The 21,205-nt window shown below is 43.6% G+C and overlaps 1 protein-coding gene and 1 long non-coding RNA gene across 2 annotated transcripts; one reads left to right on the plus strand and one right to left on the minus strand.

The window, feature by feature from the left end:
- The first annotated feature begins 3,139 nt into the window (after window positions 1–3,139).
- On the plus strand, window positions 3,140–9,044 carry ZDHHC22 (zinc finger DHHC-type palmitoyltransferase 22). The gene is made up of 2 exons (XM_057428571.1): window positions 3,140–4,112; window positions 7,868–9,044. The coding sequence occupies exons 1-2, from the start codon at window positions 3,551–3,553 to the stop codon at window positions 8,131–8,133; spliced, it is 828 nt and encodes a 275-aa protein (XP_057284554.1). The 5' UTR covers window positions 3,140–3,550; the 3' UTR covers window positions 8,134–9,044.
- A 9,136-nt stretch (window positions 9,045–18,180) lies between these two features.
- Window positions 18,181–20,597, minus strand: LOC130609517 (uncharacterized). The gene is made up of 2 exons (XR_008974803.1): window positions 19,305–20,597; window positions 18,181–18,424 (listed from the first exon to the last, which is right to left on the minus strand). It is a non-coding gene; the product is annotated as an uncharacterized LOC130609517 (long non-coding RNA).
- Window positions 20,598–21,205: the final 608 nt, after the last annotated feature.

Genomic DNA, 21,205 nt, shown 5'->3' on the forward strand with positions numbered 1-21,205 from the left:
CCTTCCTTTCCCCATTCCTTCCCTATTCCTTCCCTACTCTTTTCCTATTCCCTCCCTTTCTTTTCCTATTCCTTCCATTCCTTCCATATTCTTTCCCTATTCCTTCCCTTCAATTTCCTATTCCTTCCCCTCCCTTCCCTTCCTTTCCCTATTCCTTCCCTATTCCTTCCCCTGCCTTCCCCTTCCTTTCCCTGTTCCTTCCGTATTCTTTCCCTATTCCTTCCCTTCCATTTCCTATTCCTTCCCTTCCCCTCACTTCCCTTCTTTTTCCCATTCCTTCCCTATTCCTTCCCTTCCTCTCCCTTCTGCTTCCTTTCCCTATTCCTTACCTATTCCTTCTCTTCCCTTCCCCTCCCTTCCCCTTCCTTTCCCTATTCCTTCCCTATACTTTCCCTATTCCTTACCTATTCCTTCTCTTCTCTTCCTCTCCCTTCCCCTTCCTTTCCCTATTCCTTCCCTTCCATTTCCTATTCCTTCCCCTCCCTTCCCTTCCTTTCCCTATCCCTTCCCTTCCTTTCCCTATTCCTTCCCTATTCCTTCCCTTCCCCTCCCTTCCCCTTCCTTTCCCCATTCCTTTCTTTCCCTTCTGTTCCATTCCCTTCCCTCTCCCTTCCCTCTTCCCTTCCTTTTCCCTTCCCCCTTCCCTTCCTTTTCCCTTCCCTTCCCTCTCCCTTCCCTCTCCCTCTCCCTCTCCCTCTCCCTTCCCTTCCCTTCCCTTCCCTTCCCTTCCCTTCCCTTCCTTATTCTTTCCCTTCCCTGTTCCTTCCTTATCACTTCCCTTTCACTATTCCTTCCCTTCCTTTCTTCCTCTCTCCCTCCCTCTGCTTGGTTACAGCTCCTGACACTCCCTACGGAGGCAGGATTAATGTCATCCATGAGACACAGTCCCTTCACTCAGTCTTCCAGGACATGAAAAGGCTTCTCTGTATTTTTTGTTATTATTATTTTGATGTAAGCTGTTAAAACATGGAGAAAACACAGTCTGCTTATGTAAAGATAAAACCCAGGCTGGATCCTGTATCTCTATTGCAAGGCTCAGTCTACTTTAAATTGATGAGTTGAGGGAGCATTGGAGATTTTTATTCTCAGTAGTTGTGACAGGAGAATGAGGGAGGTGGGAGTGAAAGCTGGATCAGTTCTGAGCAGCTTTCCCTCCAGTTCCGCCGAAGATGTCTCTCGGTGGTTTGTCACTGCAGATCCAGTGCCTACAGGCTTGGTTTGCTCCTGCTTTTATTAGTGACACTGTTTTTTCTCAGAAATGTTGAATCATGGAAGTTATCTGGGACAAAAAAGTTAGGTCTGATGAAGAACCCTGCTACACCTGCGCAGCAGACAAACACAGCCACTCTCCTCTCCTCCAGGCCTCTCTCCCTAGACACTGAGACATGAAACATGTTTCAATCTTGCTCTGAACCTCCAGGCAAAGTGAGAGTCTCTTTTGGAGGAGCAGAATCTGTGCTGAGAGGCTGGCTAGTAAGCCCAGGACCTGAGATTTGGTTAAACACATCTTTCTTTGACTTTTGACCAGAGCAGAGTTTGCCTGCCTCCAGAGGCAAAGCTGCAGCTCAACAGCTCTCTTCTCTCCCTTTCTTCTCTCATGGGTGGCTCATCTGTGGGAGCGAGACAGGGATGCTTTTCATCAGAGCTGGGAGGGTGCTGCACGGAGGTGTGTAGGAGAGCGAGAGGCTGCATCTGTGTAGACAGTACAAGGGCTGTGTAGGTGGGCAGAGTGGGGTGAGGGTGGGCAGCTGTCAGAGGGTAAACACATGTCTGCAAAGCTTCTACCAGCATGCCACAATGCCCAGGCACCACCTGCCCAGCTCAAATCGTTTCCTAGCTACCTGCTGTTGTGCAAAGGTGCCCTACAAACCCAGGTTGGCTCTGAACCTGCAGAGATGTTCCCTCATTTTTCCTCTTGCCTCGTATGCTGGTTCCAACTGGGGCAGCTTTGGGGCATAGGGAGACACACTGCAACCTCATCCTGCCTCCCACATCCACACTGCGGGAAGGAAAGATGCTCTACTGTCTGGGAAGAGCAGGAGGTCCCTTTCCACCCTTCTGCTCTCCCCGTGGGTCTGTCAGAACCTCAGCGCCCCAGGCAGATCTCGGCACAGCCAGGGGCAGGTGGCGGGACCCGGCGCAGGTGCGGGTGGTGCTGAAGGGAGAGCTCCAGTCCATCGAGCGGGGACGGGCCGGAAAGGGGCACCGGCAGAGACAGGAACACCGGCAGGGATAGAGTCGAGAGAGGGAGAGGACCAGGCAAGAACAAGTCTGGGGAGGGAGGGAGAGAGAGCGAAGGAGAGGGAGAAGAGAGGACAGGGACTGAAAAGCACAGAACAAGGAGAGAGAGACAGGCAAAGAGACGGACAAACACGGGTCGAGAGGGTACGGCAGGCACAAGGCCGAACCGGGCGGGACAAGAAAAAAGGGAAAGGGAGAGGGAAAGGGAGAGGGAAAGGGAGAGCGAGAGGAAGGGGGAGTCCGCGGCTCGGCATGGCCGGGGGTCTCGCCTCGGCGGGGGGTAGCAGCGTCTCCGCCGCCGCCAGACATGCCGGTACCGGGCGGCCCCCGCCGCCCCTGGGGACAAGGGGACTGCAGGGTGGCGGCGTGCAGCCCCCCGCGCCGCAGGGACAAGGGGAGCCCTATCCCCCCGGCCATGGGGCTCTGCAGGCACCGCAGCGCTGAGGAGCGCTGGGGGTGCTGGCGAGGGAGTGATTGGTGTGCCGGGGCACTCACATCGCCACCCGGACGTCTCCCCTCTGCGTTTGGTCCCCCGGGCTTTTCTGTGATGCAAGGCAATGCAAGCTGAGCCCCGGGGCCGGGGGTTCGGGTCTAGGGTGACCGTCAGGCCAGCGGAGATGCGCCGTGCCCGATCGGAGCCGCGGCTGCGGGGCCGCCCGGCTCGGTAGCCCCGAGCCGCAGGTTGCATCCGAACAGCACTTGACCAGCTGTTTCGTGCATTTTCTAATTTCGTGCAGAGCAGGGCAGCGGTCATAGAGGTAATCTGTAGATCCGTGGCTTTAAAGGATAAATTAGAGCGTTGGATTTGATCCGTAATGCAGTGGATTAGAGCAACCTCTCCCCCCTCCCCTTCTCCCCCCGCCCCCCCGCCTTTTCAATTCACTCCCCCCTCCTCCAGCACCACCTTTTTTTCCTCTCATGCAATACCAAAACTGACCCCGCCTGGCAGAGGGACTCTGCTCGGCGAGCAGAGCGGTGCCCGCACCGCCGGCACACCGCGGGAGCCGCCGCTCCCCCCGACCCTCCGCAGCACCTCCGGGGCACCGCGGCTGCAAGTACCCGCGGCAGGCGCCGGGCTGGGGGGACTCCTCCGGGCGCTGGGGAGCGGTCACTGCCCACGGGCTGTTCCTTTGTCCCAGCCCGGCCGCGACCGTGGGGCGGCGGCGGCGGCGACTGAGAGCGGCCCCCGGAGGGCATTTCCAGGAGGCAGCGGGGCCGGGACCCGGCAGGAAATGGAAGGATGAAGTGTGCAGCCGGAGCGGTGATGTTCCTTCTCTCCTTGCTTTCCCCTGCAGGAACGTAATCCGCAATGCTAGTTCTCAGGTTTCTCAATGTTGTCGCTCCAGCCTACTTCTTGTGCATCTCCCTAGTGACCTTCGTCCTCCAGATCTTTCTCTTCATCCCCAGCATGTTCAGAGACCCTTCCACCACCCCACTTTTCTCTCCTGCTCTGCTGCATGGGGCCCTCTTCCTCTTCCTCTCAGCTAATGCCTTAGGCAACTACGTCCTTGTGATCCAGAGCTCCCCCGAGGACTTGGGCAAGGGCTTAAATTTGGGCAAAGGATCCGAAGTGGTGGCGGACTGGCTGGATGGAAGCAGGTCCCCTGGTTCAGCCTTGCCCAGCACTCACTTCTGTAGACTGTGTGCCAGAGTCACCCAGAGGCATGACCACCACTGTTTCTTCACAGGGAACTGCATTGGGAGCAGGAACATGCGAAACTTCATCATGTTCTGCCTCTACACCTCCCTGGCTTGCCTCGATTCCCTGGTGGCAGGCATGGCTTACATTTCTGCTGCACTCTCCATGTCCTTTGCGAACCCTCTGGCCTTCCTCACTCTGCTGCCTCATTCCATCAGCCAGTTCTTCTCAGGTAAGGACTCCTTCCTCAGAGATGAGGAGCATGTTCCTTCTCCCAGATGCTTGGGTTGCAGGGGATATGATCTTCCTCTGGTAGCTGTGTGGGTCAGCTGTGGTGGGGAAATGGGCCAGAGGGACAATTGTCTGTGTTCAACAAATCTCACTTTGCAGGCTAGAGACAGCCTTTGCAAAGGACTTCATTTCATCTGAAATAGAGGCTGGGACTTACTCTGGATTGCAGACACAACCCGATTTCTAATGCATTAGGTTCTGGAAAATGCCCCATAGCCAGCTTGCCAGTGATAGAATAGGGCTATCTGTCATGCAGGAAGTGTGTTGCGATTAGATGGAGGAGAGGGATTTCCTCTTTGTACTGCAGGTGAGGGGGATCTTTTGCCTGGCCTGCATGCAGAGGTAGGGAGGACTGTAGGGTTTTGTATCCTAAAAGTCTGCAGGTTCCCCTTATCCGAGTCAAGATACTCTCATTCTCTTCACTCAGGTCCACTCTCCCCCTTCACTATGGGGGGGGACTATGCTGACAGCCTAAACTCTTACTCTGTCCTGGAAGTGACTGCTGGAAATGCCCTTTCTCCCTCCCTGCCCCCGCAAGCAGCTCATGTCTTACACGCTTAGATCAGCTTTTGTTAGACTAAAATACATATCCCATATATTTTAGATTTGCAGCTTCAGTAAGCAGGGCCTGGAGTCTGTTTTGGCTCATGCACTGTCACCAGAAATGTTGAATGGGATCTGAGTGTGGAGTCTGCTGCTGGGAATACAGGAGCCAGAGAGGCCCTTTAGCTGTTCAGATTCCAGCCTGGGTTTGCAGGATTGCCCTCTGAAAACAAACAAGTATCTCTCTACTTGGCAAATTAGCAGATTTGTCATGGTAATCACTGAGAGACAATAAACACGAAATCCTGCCATGGCATTTTTATGGAGTCCTTTTTCCAAGTAGAAGAATTTTTGTAAATAATGTTGCATGAGCTTCACTAACATTAAAAACACTGGAAATGTTTTTCCCTTGTGCCTAAACTCAGCACAGCAGCCTGGGAGGGAGAGCAGGGGTGTGGGAGGAGATTATCAAGGAATTAGTTCTCTCTCTTTGACTCTGAGGATCCATCTGCACCGAGCTGGGTTCTGGCATGTGTTTGAAGAGCCACTGAAGTGCCCCAGCTCTGGTGTCAGCAAGTGCAGTGCCAAAGACAGCACGTGGGCAATGGTTGAGAGGGACACAGAGGGCTGGGAGCCAGAACACCCTCTGCAGGCAGCAGCTCCCACCCAGCCTCTAGCTCTGTCAGGGTGAAAACTGCTGCCTCACAGAGCAGTATATAGTTGTCTTGGTTGCTTGGGAGGCAGGGCCTGCCAGGTTTCTACCGGCGCAGTTAACCTCCAGTTCGGGAAAGAGAAACAGCCCAGAATAGTTGTCTATATAATATTTTTCAGCTAACATAACTATTACTTTAGTGTTGTAGGATCTAAACAGAGCATTGCCATAGTAGGGAAAAAACTTTCTTCGTCTCCATCATGCTCTCTGCACTGGAGGAGGACTAAAAGAAGGATGAAGGGTGAATATGCTGGACTTATGTCAATTGAGTGTTCACTGCTTTCATGCTGGGAAAAATTTCACTTGGCTTACTCTGCCCAGACTTTGCTTGGACATGGATTTCAGAATCTGACCCAGAGTCTATAATTTCAGCCTGTGATTCAGCTTTTCTAGCATAGATAATGTATGGCAATAAGATTGAGATCACAACAGCTCAGCTAGAGCAAAAGTGAATCTGAGAATAAAATGGGCTGTGGTGATGATGGACGAATGGAGGGCCTTTTTGTAAACACAGGTCAGATTGGATCCATAAATTCTAAAAAATGCTTTATGTAGGTAACCTGAATTAAAAAATCACATATCTGAAGAGCATGGCTCAGAGATGCTTAATATTTGCAAGGGGATTCAAGGATAATTACTTTCTTGATGTTAAATTTCATCAGCTCATAGAAATAAAGCTTACAGCTGCCTTGTAAAAGCTCTAAAGAAAACAGTTATCTTTCTCCATATCCTACCTGAATAGGAGCTGTAAGAAAGAACAAATGTCTGTCCCAGTCTGGTCCAGTAAAAGAGGAGCAGAGAAGCCCATATTTAGCTTAATCTATCTACCTGATAGATTAAGATATTCTGACAGAATTAGTATGAGGATTTTTCATCATCCCAAGGGGCTTGTTCTTCCCTTGCTGTATTGCTTACGAAGCCCACTGAGCTGAATGGAATCTAATGAGAAGGGAAAGACAACATTGCATTTAGAAAAAAACTGAATGACTTCTGTGCCTTTTCAAGTGAGGACAATCTCTGAAAGCTTGAGACTGTAGTTAGTGTCCTTACAAATCATCCTCAGAGAAGCCTGCTAGCTGAGCCCAAAGCTTGATGTGATTGTCACTGCTCAGCCCCTATCTCTCACTTACAGCACTGCCAGGTGGAGAAACTGGGATTCACAGATTGCAAAACTAAATGACACCACCTAATCCAGCCTTCTGTATAAGAGGCAAGAGATTCTTATTCAGCCACACTTGCATTGAACTTCAAACTGGAACAGCCACGCACCTGTTTTATGCACCACACCTCTACCTTCCATGTAATCCCTGCTCCAGAAGAAATGCTTTTGTAGGGCCTTAGAGCAACAAGAGCTTTTACCTGCCCAAGCCCGTCTGCCCCATGGTCTTCCAGAGGGACAGGAGCATGTGAGAGCTTTTTCATTGCTAAGCCTCACAGGAACCAGTGAGAGGACAGCCACTATTTATACCAGTATTGACATGCATTTAATTTGCTTTCTGTGCCTTTATATAAACATGGATATTTAATAATATACCAACATACACAGAATATGTGTGTACACATTCATATGCACACACAGAGTTATTATTTTAATGGGTTTTAGATCTGCCTATGCACTGTAAGGTCACCCAGTGATACCTGCTATTATTCTATCTTCCAGAAGGAGTTCTAAAATCATTGTAGAGGAAGAGGCCCACAGACTATTTTTATTTAACTATATTCAACATAAATACATACTACAAAAGCTGTTGAATTAGGAGTTTCTGACCTACAAAGTATTTTGAGTATTCTAGAAGCAGCTTTAAAAAGGGTATTTGGATTGTATTTTGGAAAGTTTTATGTTTCTGTTTCTTGTATTCATATGAAAACTGTCTGTGCTCAATGGTAGAAAAGTAATTTCTGTTTTATTTTTCCTTTAACATTTTTATTTATATATACATATATATATATATGCACATAGCAATATGAGAGAGAAATACCAGTATTAATGCACATGGTAAAGCTTCTGGAAGCATCTACATGCTGTAGGACCCACATCTTTTTTCAAAAGGAACCTAGAAATCTTAGATTCACTGTGATGAGGGAGTAGATCCTTAAGTAAATTAACCAAACTTCAAAATAGTGCTGAAGTCTTACAGATATGTTTCACTTCTGACTGAATTTGACCCTATAATCTAGAATATAACAGCAATAACAGCAAAGGAGAAGTGTGTGGAGACCATTATCATTTTATTATTTCCCCAGCAAGGTCCATTGCATCAGATGCTACAAAGGAAACAATTTTACATAGTTAGAGGAACCAGCCTGTCTCACTCCTAACTCCGTGCTTGTGGTGAGACAATATAGGCAGCTTATCTTGGGGCTGAGTGTTACCCTGGCATGTGAAGTGTGTCTGAACTCTTTCTCTTATTGTCCTACCCCCCCCGACTCTTGTCCTGCAGGAGCTCTCCTTAGCTCTGAGATGTTTGTCATCCTCATGCTCTACCTCTGGCTTGGGATTGGACTGGCCTGCGCTGGCTTCTGCTGCCACCAGATACTGCTGATCCTTCGTGGGCAGACGCGGTACCAGGTGCGGAAGGGGATGGTGGTAAGAGCCCGGCCCTGGAGGGAGAACCTGCAAGAGGTCTTTGGCAAGAGGTGGCTGCTAGGACTACTCATCCCTGTGCTGAACGTGGGAAGTGACTGCCGTAGGCAGAAAGAGAAATAAAATACCTGGGAACGTGTGTGTGTATCCCATGTACACACCACCTTCCCTCTTCTCTCCCACTGTCTCCTGGATCACTAAAGAGATGGGCTACTCCATCTCTCAGGATTGCAGTCTCCGTGGGAGGAAATGACTGGCTATCAAACAGAATAAATTTAGCATATTAACAAGGAGATCACAAACCACGTAGATGAAGAGTTACTGCAGCTTAGTAGTCACATCAGTGCACCTGCATATGTGGCAACAGTCTGTGAACTAGCAGAAAAATTAGTCAGACCCTTCTGTGGCTTCCTGCCTTACTCCTCCAGCCCCCAGCCTCATTAGCCACCCTGTATAGTCCCTAATGAACCGCAGCAGGAGCTTCAGAGAGCGTGGGCTGTTGTGGTAGACTGCAAAAAGGGTGTCTGTTCCATAGGAGGGATTTGCAGGGTGCCTTTTCTGGCTCTTATATACTTGAGGTGACTTCATAGTACTGAGAAGCCTTTAATGACAGAACTGCAATGCAATCAAGCTGCCTAGGAGCAGGATATGCACATGGCTAATGCGGCAGGCAAACCTCTCCAGAGGCTAGAAAATCAGGGAGAGAAAGAGAAATTCAGAATTTGTCATTTCTGTTCTTGATCTGCTCCCTATGCAATGGTAAGTCAGGACTGCAGCTCTGCTACTTATTTTTAGCAGTCCTTTGCCCAATGACACAGTCCAGGCAGAGCTGCCCTTCTGATGGGGAACAGCAAGCAGATAAATCACAATCAGACAGAGGCACAAGGAGAGGAAACCGCAAAGGTGAATGAAAAGGCTGTGTCTGAGAAGCTGTGAAATGAGGCAGGCTACGCCTGCCTGGGAGAGAGAGAGAACAAGTGTGGGTACACAGCGAGCTGTCAGGAGGGTGCCAGGAGCCCTGCTGATGTGTCTGAACCCTGCAGGGGGCACCTGCACCATTAATGCTGTGAAGAGCTCAAAATCCCAGCAGATGGGGAGGTTTTCCAGCTGGTCAGGGTGCTTCACTTTGCGCTAAAACAAACAGAAAGATGTTTACCTCGGACATCCCTGCCACACCATATTTACAGGCTCTCCAGCGCAATTCCCTCTTGCACTGCTGCAGAGGGGTAAATTCCTCCATGTTATAACTCCATTAAGGAGGTTAATGGAATTACTACAGGGATTAATCAGCCTAATGTGTTGGTTGTTTTCTAGCTGCAGCAACAGCCCATGAGATCAGTGCTGAGATCCTGTGCTAATAGGTGCCTTAAGAAAGGATACCCTGACATCTCTACCAGGATCATAGCACTGGATTCCCCAGCAGCTGCAGCAGGAAGCCTCCATTTTGGCAAACTGCATTGGCTTATGTGGGCTGGGTAGGAATCCATTGCTTCTCCTTAATAGGCTGGGGAGTATGCGGACAAGTTGTGAAAAATGTTATTTCTTCCCCAGAAACTCTCTCAATGCATCCCAGGTAGGGGAATGCACTTGCTTTCATTCTTGCATTTCTCATGAGGAAGAACAGAGGCACTCATTCCTACAGGCTTTGTAAGCATCTTATACCACTTGACACTTGCATACACGTTTGGATCAATAACAAACTCAGTCTATTGTGATGAGCAGAGTAACCATGAAAGTATACTGGAAAAACCCTTAGCTGGAAAATTAAAACATGTAGGATATACGTCCTTCCACATTATGTGTGTTCACATGAACGTACTGCTGTTTCCATGTGTAATATGCTGTATTTCACTAACAGTGAACAATAAAAAGTGTTCTGCTTTTTTTAGGTGAGCTGTATTGTGCTTTTTGACAGTTCATTAGCTGTCTCTGGACATTGGTTACAGCATACACACGGACATGTCGAAGGAAAAACTTAGGGTTTGTTTATTGGCCTTGCCATATAAGTTTGGGTAAGTCCTTTCACCCTTCCTACTTTAATGTTCAAATTCATCTAATAACCAACTTGCAGATCCATTCTAATTTCTATTTATAAATGACACTGTCAACCTCAACTGAAAGCTATAGAAAAATTAAGCTATTACCATTGCCCACAAACAGCATCTCAATGTAAATTATTCCTTACTGGCACAATGGCATCAAGGTGAGCAGACAGTCACCTTGTTGCTGGATCCAAAGCCAGTGCCTTGTGCCATACACCTTGCCTTGGAAGGATTCCCAGGATTATTCTTATTCCACAGACTGGTTGATCCAGCTTCTTTTCTTTTGTCTGTTTCTAAAAGCAACAGGCTCCAAACATTTCAGCAGCAGCTTTCTCACATAAACAGAAATTATGGTTTGATACCCTCTCCCTCTGCTTTTGATGTTTGTTTGGCACTGCAGTCTCATGGCACACAGCACCTGCAGCCACGCTGTCTCAGACTTAAGCTCTTCAGGGTCGCATGCTGAAAAGGGCACAACCAACTCAGAGTTTTGGTGGGGCACTCTGCAAGGACAGCCCCCATGCAGCACAACAGGATTAGCTGCCCATGAAGGCCGCTGCCTCTTCACACCAGGGTTGGATTGCACCCTGCCCTTGTGTCAGGGTCACAGATGTCTGCCCTCACTGTGAAGTCTCAGTCCTTGCTGGAGTACAGGCAGATCCCAGGTTGAGTAACTGCAGTGCAGCTCCATACAATTATTCTTTCTGTCAGACACCTGTGTTCCTGCCTGCAAATTGCTGTATCACCATTTTATGCAGCTAAACAGTTTCTTTGCAGCAAACTACTGGATTTCAGTAGTGGTGGGACTTTCAGATGGATACAGCCTTTACAGTTATGATCTTCTGGGATGAAAAGAGCTATAAAAATGTAACATTAGGCTGACCCTGTATATTGGCTTATTTCTCTGCTTGTTCCCAAGTGTGTGGAGTGCCCTGTTTGGGGTAGAGTAGTGGTTCTGCAGGAGCAGTTGAGAGTAGCTCTAATTATCCAGCCACCCTGACATCCCTTCCTTGTCATATTTTGTGCTTCCACTTACAGAAATCCTTGGCAAGAAAATGTAACAGGGCTCAATGACTGTGAACAGAACCTTTGCTCTTAGCTATGATTTAGTAAATGAAGGCTGAGCTGAATGGCAATGTCATAAAGTCTAAATCTGTTCGATGGCTCTGAAGTTTCAAAAGGATAAATAATAAAAGCTTCTCATTTTCTGCGCTTAGAGAGCCATTACTTATTATTTGCATTTTATTATATAGCAGCTGCAATAACAAATGTATTTTGGAACATGATTTATTGTGACAATGTTCTAAATACTTATAAATGTTTTAAAAATAAAACACTTTGGGCTTCTCTGGAAAATCAGATGAGCATCAATTCTTGTCTAATGATGCTAGTGGCTGAAGTAAAAGATTCCTATTGCTTAAGACGTTGGACAGAAACTATAGACTTTTGCTTAGTGGCTTGTCTATTTTAAGTGTGGCTATTTGAAAAAAAAATGGTGGCACCTCTAAGGTGTCAGAATTCTGCCCAATGACAGCATAAAACAAATTAGGGGATGCAACTGGGATGCAACACAGAAGTCTGATCTTATATATAGTAAGAATCTCATACAAAATAAGTAGATGGCTTTCCTCTTCATACTACACTATTAGGCAGTGCTCAAGGCCTGCATGCAAAAGGTCTTCATTGGACATCCTCAGAGATTATAGAGTTAAAACAAGAAGAGCCTCAAGCAATAAGGCACAGGGAACATATGAGAAAAAGATGACGTGAAATAGCATTTATCTTTTTTAAGAAATAGCCAACTAAAGGGAGATGATCACAGTCTAAAAATACTTGCAAGGAGACAGAATAGATGAATGAGGAGATTCGTTAACTGTAAGGAAATAGCTGGAGGAGGACGGGCAGTCTTGGGTTGAGGGAAAGAAAAGCTGAGGTCAGAGCTTAGGGTATCTATCTTTAAAATAGTCAGAAGAGAGCAATCAAAAAAAGTAGCCCCAGTGAGAGCAGAAGTGATTTGAAGTTGGTAGGGATGATGGACTGAGAGCCATCAGGCAGTGGGAGGTATGACAACAGAATTCAAGTTGTCTTCATTGATTGTTGACTGAATGGATACAATGAAAGGCCAGACTGAGAAAACTGATTTCTAATCAATTTCTGCACAAAACATCTAAAATCCCATTAGAGCCAAAAAGGTTTTCTCTCTTGAACAGCAAATGATGTTACAAGCAGGAGGTGCATGGGTAGAAGTCTTAAGTAGCAACAGCAGAGTCTTTATAGTTCTCTTCAAGTTATTTAAAGACTATCCAGAACTGTTATGATTGAAGTAAAGCAATGGCCTGCTTGCTCAGTAGAAATAAATAAAGGGAGAAGAAAATGTAAAGAATATGTGGAGTCTCTGTGCCCTGCTAGATATTTAAATCAATGGAAACACAATGTCAGATAACTTTTATTAAGACAACTTATATTAAGGAACACTAAGATGTTCTCTAATAACTACATGTCCATGTTGAGGTTCTCTGCTTTTCCAGCTCTTTTCCAGCAAGCTGGGGGAATAAGGAATCCTGACCAGCACAGGTGCTCATGGTAGCATGTATTGATCCCATTATTTTCTTCTCCAGGTAACACCTATAACACTCAGAAAGATGGATTTGTCTGATAAAACTTTGATTAATAAAGCCATTTACTACACTAAAAAAAAACTTGCTTGAGATTTTGGAAGTGTTATTGTCAAGGCAAAGAATTTTCCCTTTTCTCTTCAAGCCACAGTATAGGGTATAAAAAAATCTTTCAGACCCATCTATCCATGTCTCTAAACTAGTATGCACTAGACTGCAATTTTATGAGTGCTCTAGGTGTCTTCCCTTATGTGCCATTGTCACTAACCGTCCAAGGAAATAAGACAATTTCTGCATATGAAGCCATGAAAGAAGGCACAAGAAAATAAAGGGACTGACTACAGAAAGAAAAGGTGGCAACAAAGTTTTACCAAGCTACCAGTGATACAGTTCATGGAGATCTAAAATCTCTTTTAAAGGCTCTGGAAACAAAGCTCAAAAAAAACCCCATATTTTTTCATGCCAGGAGGAAAGCTGAAATTTCAAATCAAACTGTAAGACCCAGTTTCTGACTGCAATAATTTGAGTTATAGTTTGGGCATGAGTTCAGCCCACCACCACCTCAGATCATTCCGTTGCTTTAGGTAGTCAGAAATTTGTCCATGTAGTCAATGCAGATGGCAGGCACAGTAAGCCTGAGCAGAGCCAATGTCCTGCTGCAAGAGGTGCCATCAGCTCAGAAAGAAATGTTACTATCTGGGCTGTCAACAGCACACTAAAAGCCTCTTACCTCAAGCAATGATCTTTTAAGTAACACAGAAGCTTTCTATCAGACCCAGGTTTGGGGTAGAAGAAATTCTATAATCAGGATGGAGGCAAACACCACATCTCTCCCTTTGACAACTTCTTTTCGGCTTTGGTTACTGACTGCTCCTTATGAATTAATTTGCCCAAAACTTTGTCCAGCATCATCCAATCAGCTACTGGCATCTTCTGGGAAAGAATGAATTTCAGCAGGGGCTTGTTAGGTTATGTATTACGTTGACAGGAAAAGGGTAGAAAAGTGGGAAATATGTGAAGGAGGGTGCCAACCCTGCCTACGAATTCTAGAATGATGAACAAACTCAACAGGAGCCTGCAGAATAAGATGGCAGCATTTCAGACTGCATATGGAGATGAACTTACAGAAAAATAAATAAATTAATAATAAAAAAATTACAATGAGCCTTTCCATGGTGCTCGGATGTAATAAAGACATGGAATATTATATTCAGTTTTGCCTTCATTAGTTAAACCAGATGGAGTTCACAGAAAAGCCAGAAATTATTAAGAAGGTGAGAAATGGATTTGAAAGGGGGGAAAATGGTTATATTTGCCTGGCTTAGGTAACTACAGCCAAAGTGGATGTGAGGAAAATGTGGCAACCATCCATGTGTTTTGGAGGGTGGGAGAAATAATTCTTGTTGGATAAACAAACATTGACTAGAAATAGAGCTCAATTTAAGAAAAGGAAATTACATGTTAACATCCCAGGAAATATTTTCAAACTGCAGTTCTTCCACTGTCAGCCGTAGAATAAGCTTCTGCTGGGGAAGCTGAAAACTTCACATCTAGGGAGCTGCAAGAACTGAAAAGGGCAAACCACAGTGAATAGGGAACTGCCTGTGTTGCTGGAAAACAGTGGTAGAAAATAAACCAGAGAAACTTCCACTTTTTACCTAGACAGTTGCTCAAGCTTAAGCCAAGAGGAGCTAAATACTGATCATATTCACCTGAGATTTGTTTATATTATTATGACCCTTTCCTATTCTGCATTGCACTTCTCACCATCTCAGCTGAGTTAAAAGTATTTATTAGTACCAGTGCTTTATTCAATAGAGGTTACATGAAATACAAATAGTTGTGCAAATAATTATATATAGGGATATGTGTTGAAAGAAGCATAAACTAGTGTTTTGGTCTTCTCTTTACAAGGATGGGATAAGAGAATGTGATTCCCACATGGGTTCTGTGTGTAAATGCTACAGCAATGATTGAGAAACGGCAGAGAATATTATGATTTTATATCCCTAGTTTTTTATTCATTTATGAATTATATTTCTCAGCATTTCAATAGGACTAAGAGATACTTAAACAGCTTATGGTTTTACCCACTTTTGTACTTTCAAGTACTGCCTGAATGACCACTCTGTGTATGTATACTGAAGAAAACATATCAGTATTTCTATTTGATTTTTTTTTAATCTTTAAATGAACAGTGAGGTATGTTAACTTCCATAACACAACTTTCAGATGGCTTGGAGAAACACTGCATGTTAAGAACTTCTGGAAATGTAAGGACCCTTATATAGAGGTCAGGGAGGGGGAAGGAGGGTGGTGAGTATGTGGCTATGTGGTACTTAGTTGCTGACTGGGTTTAAACCACAACATAAATACATGCAAACTGAGACATGAAATAGATTTAAGATCACTTTCAAATTCTGACATCATTTTAAGATATTTTTTGTTCTTCACTCTTGCTCCGTCTCCCTCTCTTTATGAATCTAATACAGGGAAACCCTTTTGATAAAACACAGCAGGTCATGTAGAAAAGATTTACATGGAAGAACTGGGAGACCATCACAGTATCTGAGAAATAACAAAGAGGAGAAAGTAGACATTTCATTAGCTCAGCTATTATTATATATGAATCAACTAGAATGACCTTTTATACTTGTTTGAAAAAATTTACTTACTGAAACCCCAGTGGCAATGTAACCAATATGTAATTTAAATTTCCACCAAAAGCCTAAAATTAAGGTTTACATTTAAGTGTTAAGAGGCTCTATGGATTTTCAGTCCCCATGGGAAGTCCCTGAGGCATTAGAAGCATAACTCTGGTGGTCAGAAGTCTCCAGTACCACATGAGAGCAAGTAATCCTTTTGCAGTCAACTGGCTAAATGTCAAGTCTTTTAACAAATGTGAATTTTGCAAGGGACACTCAATCACTTGGGTTATGTAGATAAACAAATAACAAGACTGCGCCCCTAAAGTTTCTTCCAGGCATACAAAAGTTCCGCTCATTAATGAACTACCACAGATTACAAGCCATCTGAGAGAATTATAAATCTTTATCCTGTCTTGAAAATCAGTCCTTATAAATCCTATGTCCTGATCTTTTTCACCTTGGAATTTGACAAATCCCAGTGTTTCTCTAACAAAATTAGCAAACTGTGTAAACACAGATAAGCAAGCAGGACAGAAGCTCCATGGTTGAAGAGACAATAATGAAAATACTCAGTCCTACTAGTTGCAGAGCACCATAGCTCAGCGTGGGAAAAAAGATTTGAGCATATTCTTAGCTTCAAGCATATTCTTAGCTTCAAGCATAGACATAGTCCCAATAACTACATCTGCACTCTTCACACCTTCCATTTTACTCATGTGTTTCTCAGTTCTGTTGGCTCTGCTGCAGTACTCAATGTCTTCCAGGACTGTACTGAGGGACTTTTTCTCATTTCAAATACTGAAACTTTTTAGATACAAAATGTAACATCTGATAAGCCTCCAGGCATTTGACCCCAGTTTCACATGTTGCATTACTACAGTTACATGAACAGGTTTACATGCTGGGGAGGAAAATGACATGTGTGGGCATAAATGAATACATGAGTGGGGCGAGACAGATGTCTCCTTACACAACGAAAGGTTTTTTTAGTGTCTGCGACACAGTCAGCTAACACTCTCTTCACTCCCATAGCCTATCAACCTTAAGATATTTATAATAATTTCCTTGGATAAGCATAGAAGTAGAGATTTTAGTCCCCTATATTACTTACTTTCAGTTTTCCAAACCATAAGGAACCTGTCTTTATACTCACTTGTGGAATGTATTATGAGAAATTAGCCCAGTGAGTACATAGCTTAATTTATTTACATGAAATAAAATATAGGTTAGTATAACCACATAGATCCTCAGCCTTTAGAAAATCCAGCACCAGAAGCATGACAGCCCATAGCCGTAACTTGTAATAAATACCAATATTGCAATTTGTATACAAGAAGCTTAAAGCACTTTATAATAGGGAACAAGTATTGCTTTTTCATGTTACAGCTGAGAAGATCAAAGTGCCTTTTCTTAAGGTGAGACAAAGAGCAGAGCCTGGGGCCATCTCAATTCCAACCATATGTTATTGTTTGAAATATTTCATGCAGCAGTAGCACTGCTGGTGCCAAGTGCTTTTGAGCTGGGTACAATTTGCAGGATTAAAACCACAGACTTAAGCCTACGGCATACTTTCTGGCTGGAGGAAAGAGGAGGGGAGAAGAACAAGCACTCAATGAAAGCAGTGAATACATCTCCACCATCAAAACACATTTCTGCTTATACATCTAGATCAAATGGAAAAAAAAACCACCTCTTTGTGGTTAAAAGTACTGCCTTCAGATTTTTTAAAAGAAACCTGAAAAACTGCTTTAGGACACTGTGTGGATGGTTACCTTAAAATCTGTGAGAAAAATCCTTGGTAACATTGCTGTTCGGTATTCTTTCCCTTTCCTCTGCCTTTGTTTTCCTGCTTTACTAACAGCTGCCACCTACTTATGGCATTAACTTTGCGGAATTTACTTCATCTTTTCCACTTTCTTCCCCTCAAATTGCTGAGAATTTAGGCATCAGCCATATGGCAACCAGTTCCTCACTCAAATTTCTCTTATTTTATCTTCTACCTGATGAGACTGTTTAGACTACAGAAGAGGAATGGAAAATTACAGTGCACTGAGAACGGTGTATGATTTAAAACATTTTGTCATGCCAACAAAATACTGAACATCAATAATGATCCCTAAAACAAGATTGGGAGCTGATATTACACATCATAAATATCACATCTATATCAAGATCTTTTTTAAATTAATAAGAAAGAGACCAGGGCAAATCTCAAAGAAAGGAAAAAGTCCAAAAGCATATGTTAGACATGTCAGTGCTACTGGTGTTTGTTGGACATTAAATGTGAACACAATTGCCAATATTAATTTCCTCCTGTTATGTGTACTCAAGTTAGAGCAGTTCTGACCTGGAGCTTGGGTACCATGGAAATATCTGAGAAGAGTCCAAGAAGAACTGAGTGCTGCTATATTTGTTAGCATCCCAAACAGAAACAGTTTCAGGCAGACAGAGACTTATTTTAGTCACATTTATATTCTGAAGGGAATTTAAATGGATGCAGTAGTCCATTTACTGAAAAATGATGTGCTAAGGACTGACCTTGCATTAGAACAGGATGTGAAGAAATTACAAAAGCATGCCTAAACTTCAGCTAAGCTGTGGTGAAAAACTGGGTGTTTTCCTCCCTTCCCCATACTAATGTAAGATGCAGGCAGTGGCCTGTTACTGTTACTGTCATTATTGTTTAAGATAATAGTGAATATTTGCAGGACTACTGAGTGCTTGTTTGTTACTGAACCAAGTGCCAGAACAGCGAGATGAAGCAAGCATGCAGGTATTCCTCTAAGGTTTTCACACGTGGATAACAGAGCTTATCATGACATGGAACAGGAAACATTATATCGGGGGTAATCTTGCCCTCAGGAATTCAGGATTTTTATTCTATTGGCATTCACCTGCTTCCACTCACCCAACTAAGCTCACTGATAAACTAACCCCTTTTGCACGCAATGACAGTAGTGTCTCAGTCTGGTAGGTGTTTAGGTGCTGGAGAAGCAGTGGAATTTGAAAAAAAAGCAAGCCTTAGAAACTGCAATAATGCTTTCCATAACCTTGCTGGCTCCAGGATCAGGCAGAGGCAGTTCATGTAACACAGCTGGTTTAAGTTTGGCTGCAGAAAAAATGAACAGGGTAACAATTTCAATGTGCAGGCCAGTTTTATATTTGCATACCAGCCTTTCAAAAGAATAGATCCTTTGCGTTTAGCTTTGAGGCACATGTCTGAGCTGTCCAGCTTGATTCTGAACTGCTAGAAACCAGTCAGGGCCATTGGCATGCCTCTACTACAAGTCTCTACCCAAGTGCTGCCATTGCAGACCATAAGTGCTACAGCAATAGACCCTCAGTGCAGTTCACCACTCTGCTCTGTTCCAGTTCAGGCTGGCTGCAGCTCCTATTACACATCTGGAGGCATTTCATTATTATTATCTTCAAGCTCAGACTTGCCTTCCTTGCACAATTAGTGTGGAAATAAATGTTTCAGAATTCTTTCTGGCCATTTCTCACACAATTGAGGTCAGCAACACACTGTCAGATCTTCTCAGAAAGTGTGCTGCAAGCATGGTCAGCAATAGGATGTCGAAAAGTGAGAGGCAATTTCACTTTGATGAAGAGTATCTTATTCTGGCTTCCAAGCATGTTTGGACACTTTGCATAGCATTATCATTTGCATGGGAGACTATGCTTAGCAAGAATACAAAACAATGGGCATTGCTAACATTCACTCTGGGTAAAACAGCTTTCCTACTGTCTACTCATATTTCACACTTTCCACATGAAACACTGCTCATCTCACAAAATATTCGCTGCATTGAACTCTTCCTCTGGCAAATGTAGAGCAAGGCCTATCTGGCATAGCCATGTTTTGCAGCAAACAAAAACCTTTTTTTTTCTTTTTTTAATTAGAACTTTTAGGGATATGATGAAAAAATGGTATTTGTACTCTTTAAGCTAGCAATTTTCTCAGGAGATGCTGTTTCATCCTCACTTACCCAGGAGCTCTCTATTAGTCTCATCCATTGTAGAGAACTGAGCAGTTCTGGCTGTCTATGCAGGCTTCTGTTCTCCAGCATGAGGTGATGGAACCACTCATCAAAGTTGGGGTACTACTTCCTGTAGAGGCAACCCAAAACAATCCGGGAGAAGGGGATGAGGGTAAAGAGAAACAACATCTTCCCCCACTTCCACAGTCCACACTATTTCCATAGTGCTTGAGATTCACTGAAAAATGAATGCTATGACTAATGCTGCAAAAGACTAAGCTGCCAGCCAAAATACATTTTCATTTCCAATAAAAACACAGGACTTTTCCATTGAAAACACATAAATTTTTCAAGCAGTCCTATCTCTTAAAAAACAATAAGGATTGGTTTTCTGTCTGTTATTGGATTTCTTAGTCTTGGTAACTATAAGTGGCCTAAAAAAACCCCGTACTATTGCGATGAAAAAAAGGTAAGACTGCCTAAGTGGGCATGGTAAGAGGCATTCCAGTTCCATTAGACTAACTCAATTAATTTAATTGCAGTAAGAACAAGAAGAAAACAATGAAGAAGCTGATGAAACTCCCCTTTTGGCCCTGGAAAGCCCACTTCCTCCATTTCTTAAAATGCACAAGATGCAGAAGAAATCTTTCCACTGGCAGTGCTTCAGTTCAAGATGGAAATTACATTGCTGCAGTGCAGAATGGCAAAAGCATTTCACAAAATTTTTTGTTGAGCAATTAGAAAAAAGCCAGATATATTCCTTGCATTCATGACAACAGCTTGATTTCCACTTCAAAAAGTAATTCAGGACATTTGAAACAACAGTTATTAGCCATTTTAAAGTCAGCAAGTCTGAATAAGTTGTGATAGAAAATGTAACAGGTACTAACCAACAAGCTCTCTGGACCATCAATACTACTTCAATGAATTTTAGACCACTAGGAAAGATTTCAGAAGGCTGAGGGGATGAAAGAATTAACAAGGCATCAGCTTTTCAGTGGGTAGGTAAACTGATCTGAATGAACAAAGGCTGGACACCTGAGAGAAAGTAGTGGAATAACCCATAATTTGTGATTAATCAAGGACCTATAAAGCAAAAAAAAAATTAGAAGTGATAAAGCTTATAAGAAATAGAGCTGGTCAAGTAAAACGAACACCTTATTTTGATGAGCAAGAATTAAAAATTGGTAAAGGACAAAGCCAACAAAGATACAACATTTTACTTCTGTTGAGCATTTAACAGTGTGCCCCATGACACAGACTGAAGCCAGAATTATACAAATCAAATGGATGCTATGAAATGCGTTATGCTTTCTGAATTGTATAGAGAGATCTATTAAGCACTGCCTTCTACTCTTACCTTGAAAATGGTATGAAACTGGCATTATTTAACATTATTTTTAATAATTAGAATACAATGCAAAATTACCTTCAAAATCTGAAGACAAAAAAGTTTTGAGGAGAGAAGCAGAGGTAACTAATAAATGCAATTGGTCACTTATTAAAATAATTTGTTTTGCTTTCTGGCCGCAAACTACATTCAAAGGAGTGCGGAAACACATTTAAAGGACAGTTCGCCAACTGCAGAAGCAACAGAAGCAAACTTTCAATCAGATGCCATGGTCAAGGCTGCAATGAAAATTAGGCAGAATAGCAGTAGGGAGGGTTGATACTGGACAACTCTTCTAGCAATCCTGTTTTGCTATTAAAGTTACTGTTCCAATTAAAAATTAATTTAAATAATTTTAAAGGATCCAAAGAAGAGTGCCACAGATGAATAAAGGATTCAAATATTTGACAGCTTAATCGGTTACTTTAAAAAAGAAAGCTGACGATTGACTTGTTCAGTTTGTAAATGCCTACAATGAAACCAGCAATGTCACAGCATGAGCTTCAGTTTAGCAGACAAA

This window comes from Pezoporus wallicus, unplaced genomic scaffold (genome assembly GCF_028554395.1).
Source record: "Pezoporus wallicus isolate ANWC-B61680 ecotype Strahan unplaced genomic scaffold, APGP_CSIRO_Pwel_v1 contig_3486, whole genome shotgun sequence".
NCBI lineage: Eukaryota > Metazoa > Chordata > Aves > Psittaciformes > Psittacidae > Pezoporus > Pezoporus wallicus.

What these genes read in the sequence shown, in the direction of transcription:
- ZDHHC22 (XM_057428571.1), top strand. Translation starts at nt 3,551, where the DNA reads ATGCTAGTTCTCAGGTTTCTCAATGTTGTCGCTCCAGCCTACTTCTTG. An exon ending in CATCAGCCAGTTCTTCTCAG is followed by an intron (nt 4,113 to 7,867) that starts GTAAGGACTCCT and finishes CTTGTCCTGCAG; the next exon opens with GAGCTCTCCTTAGCTCTGAG.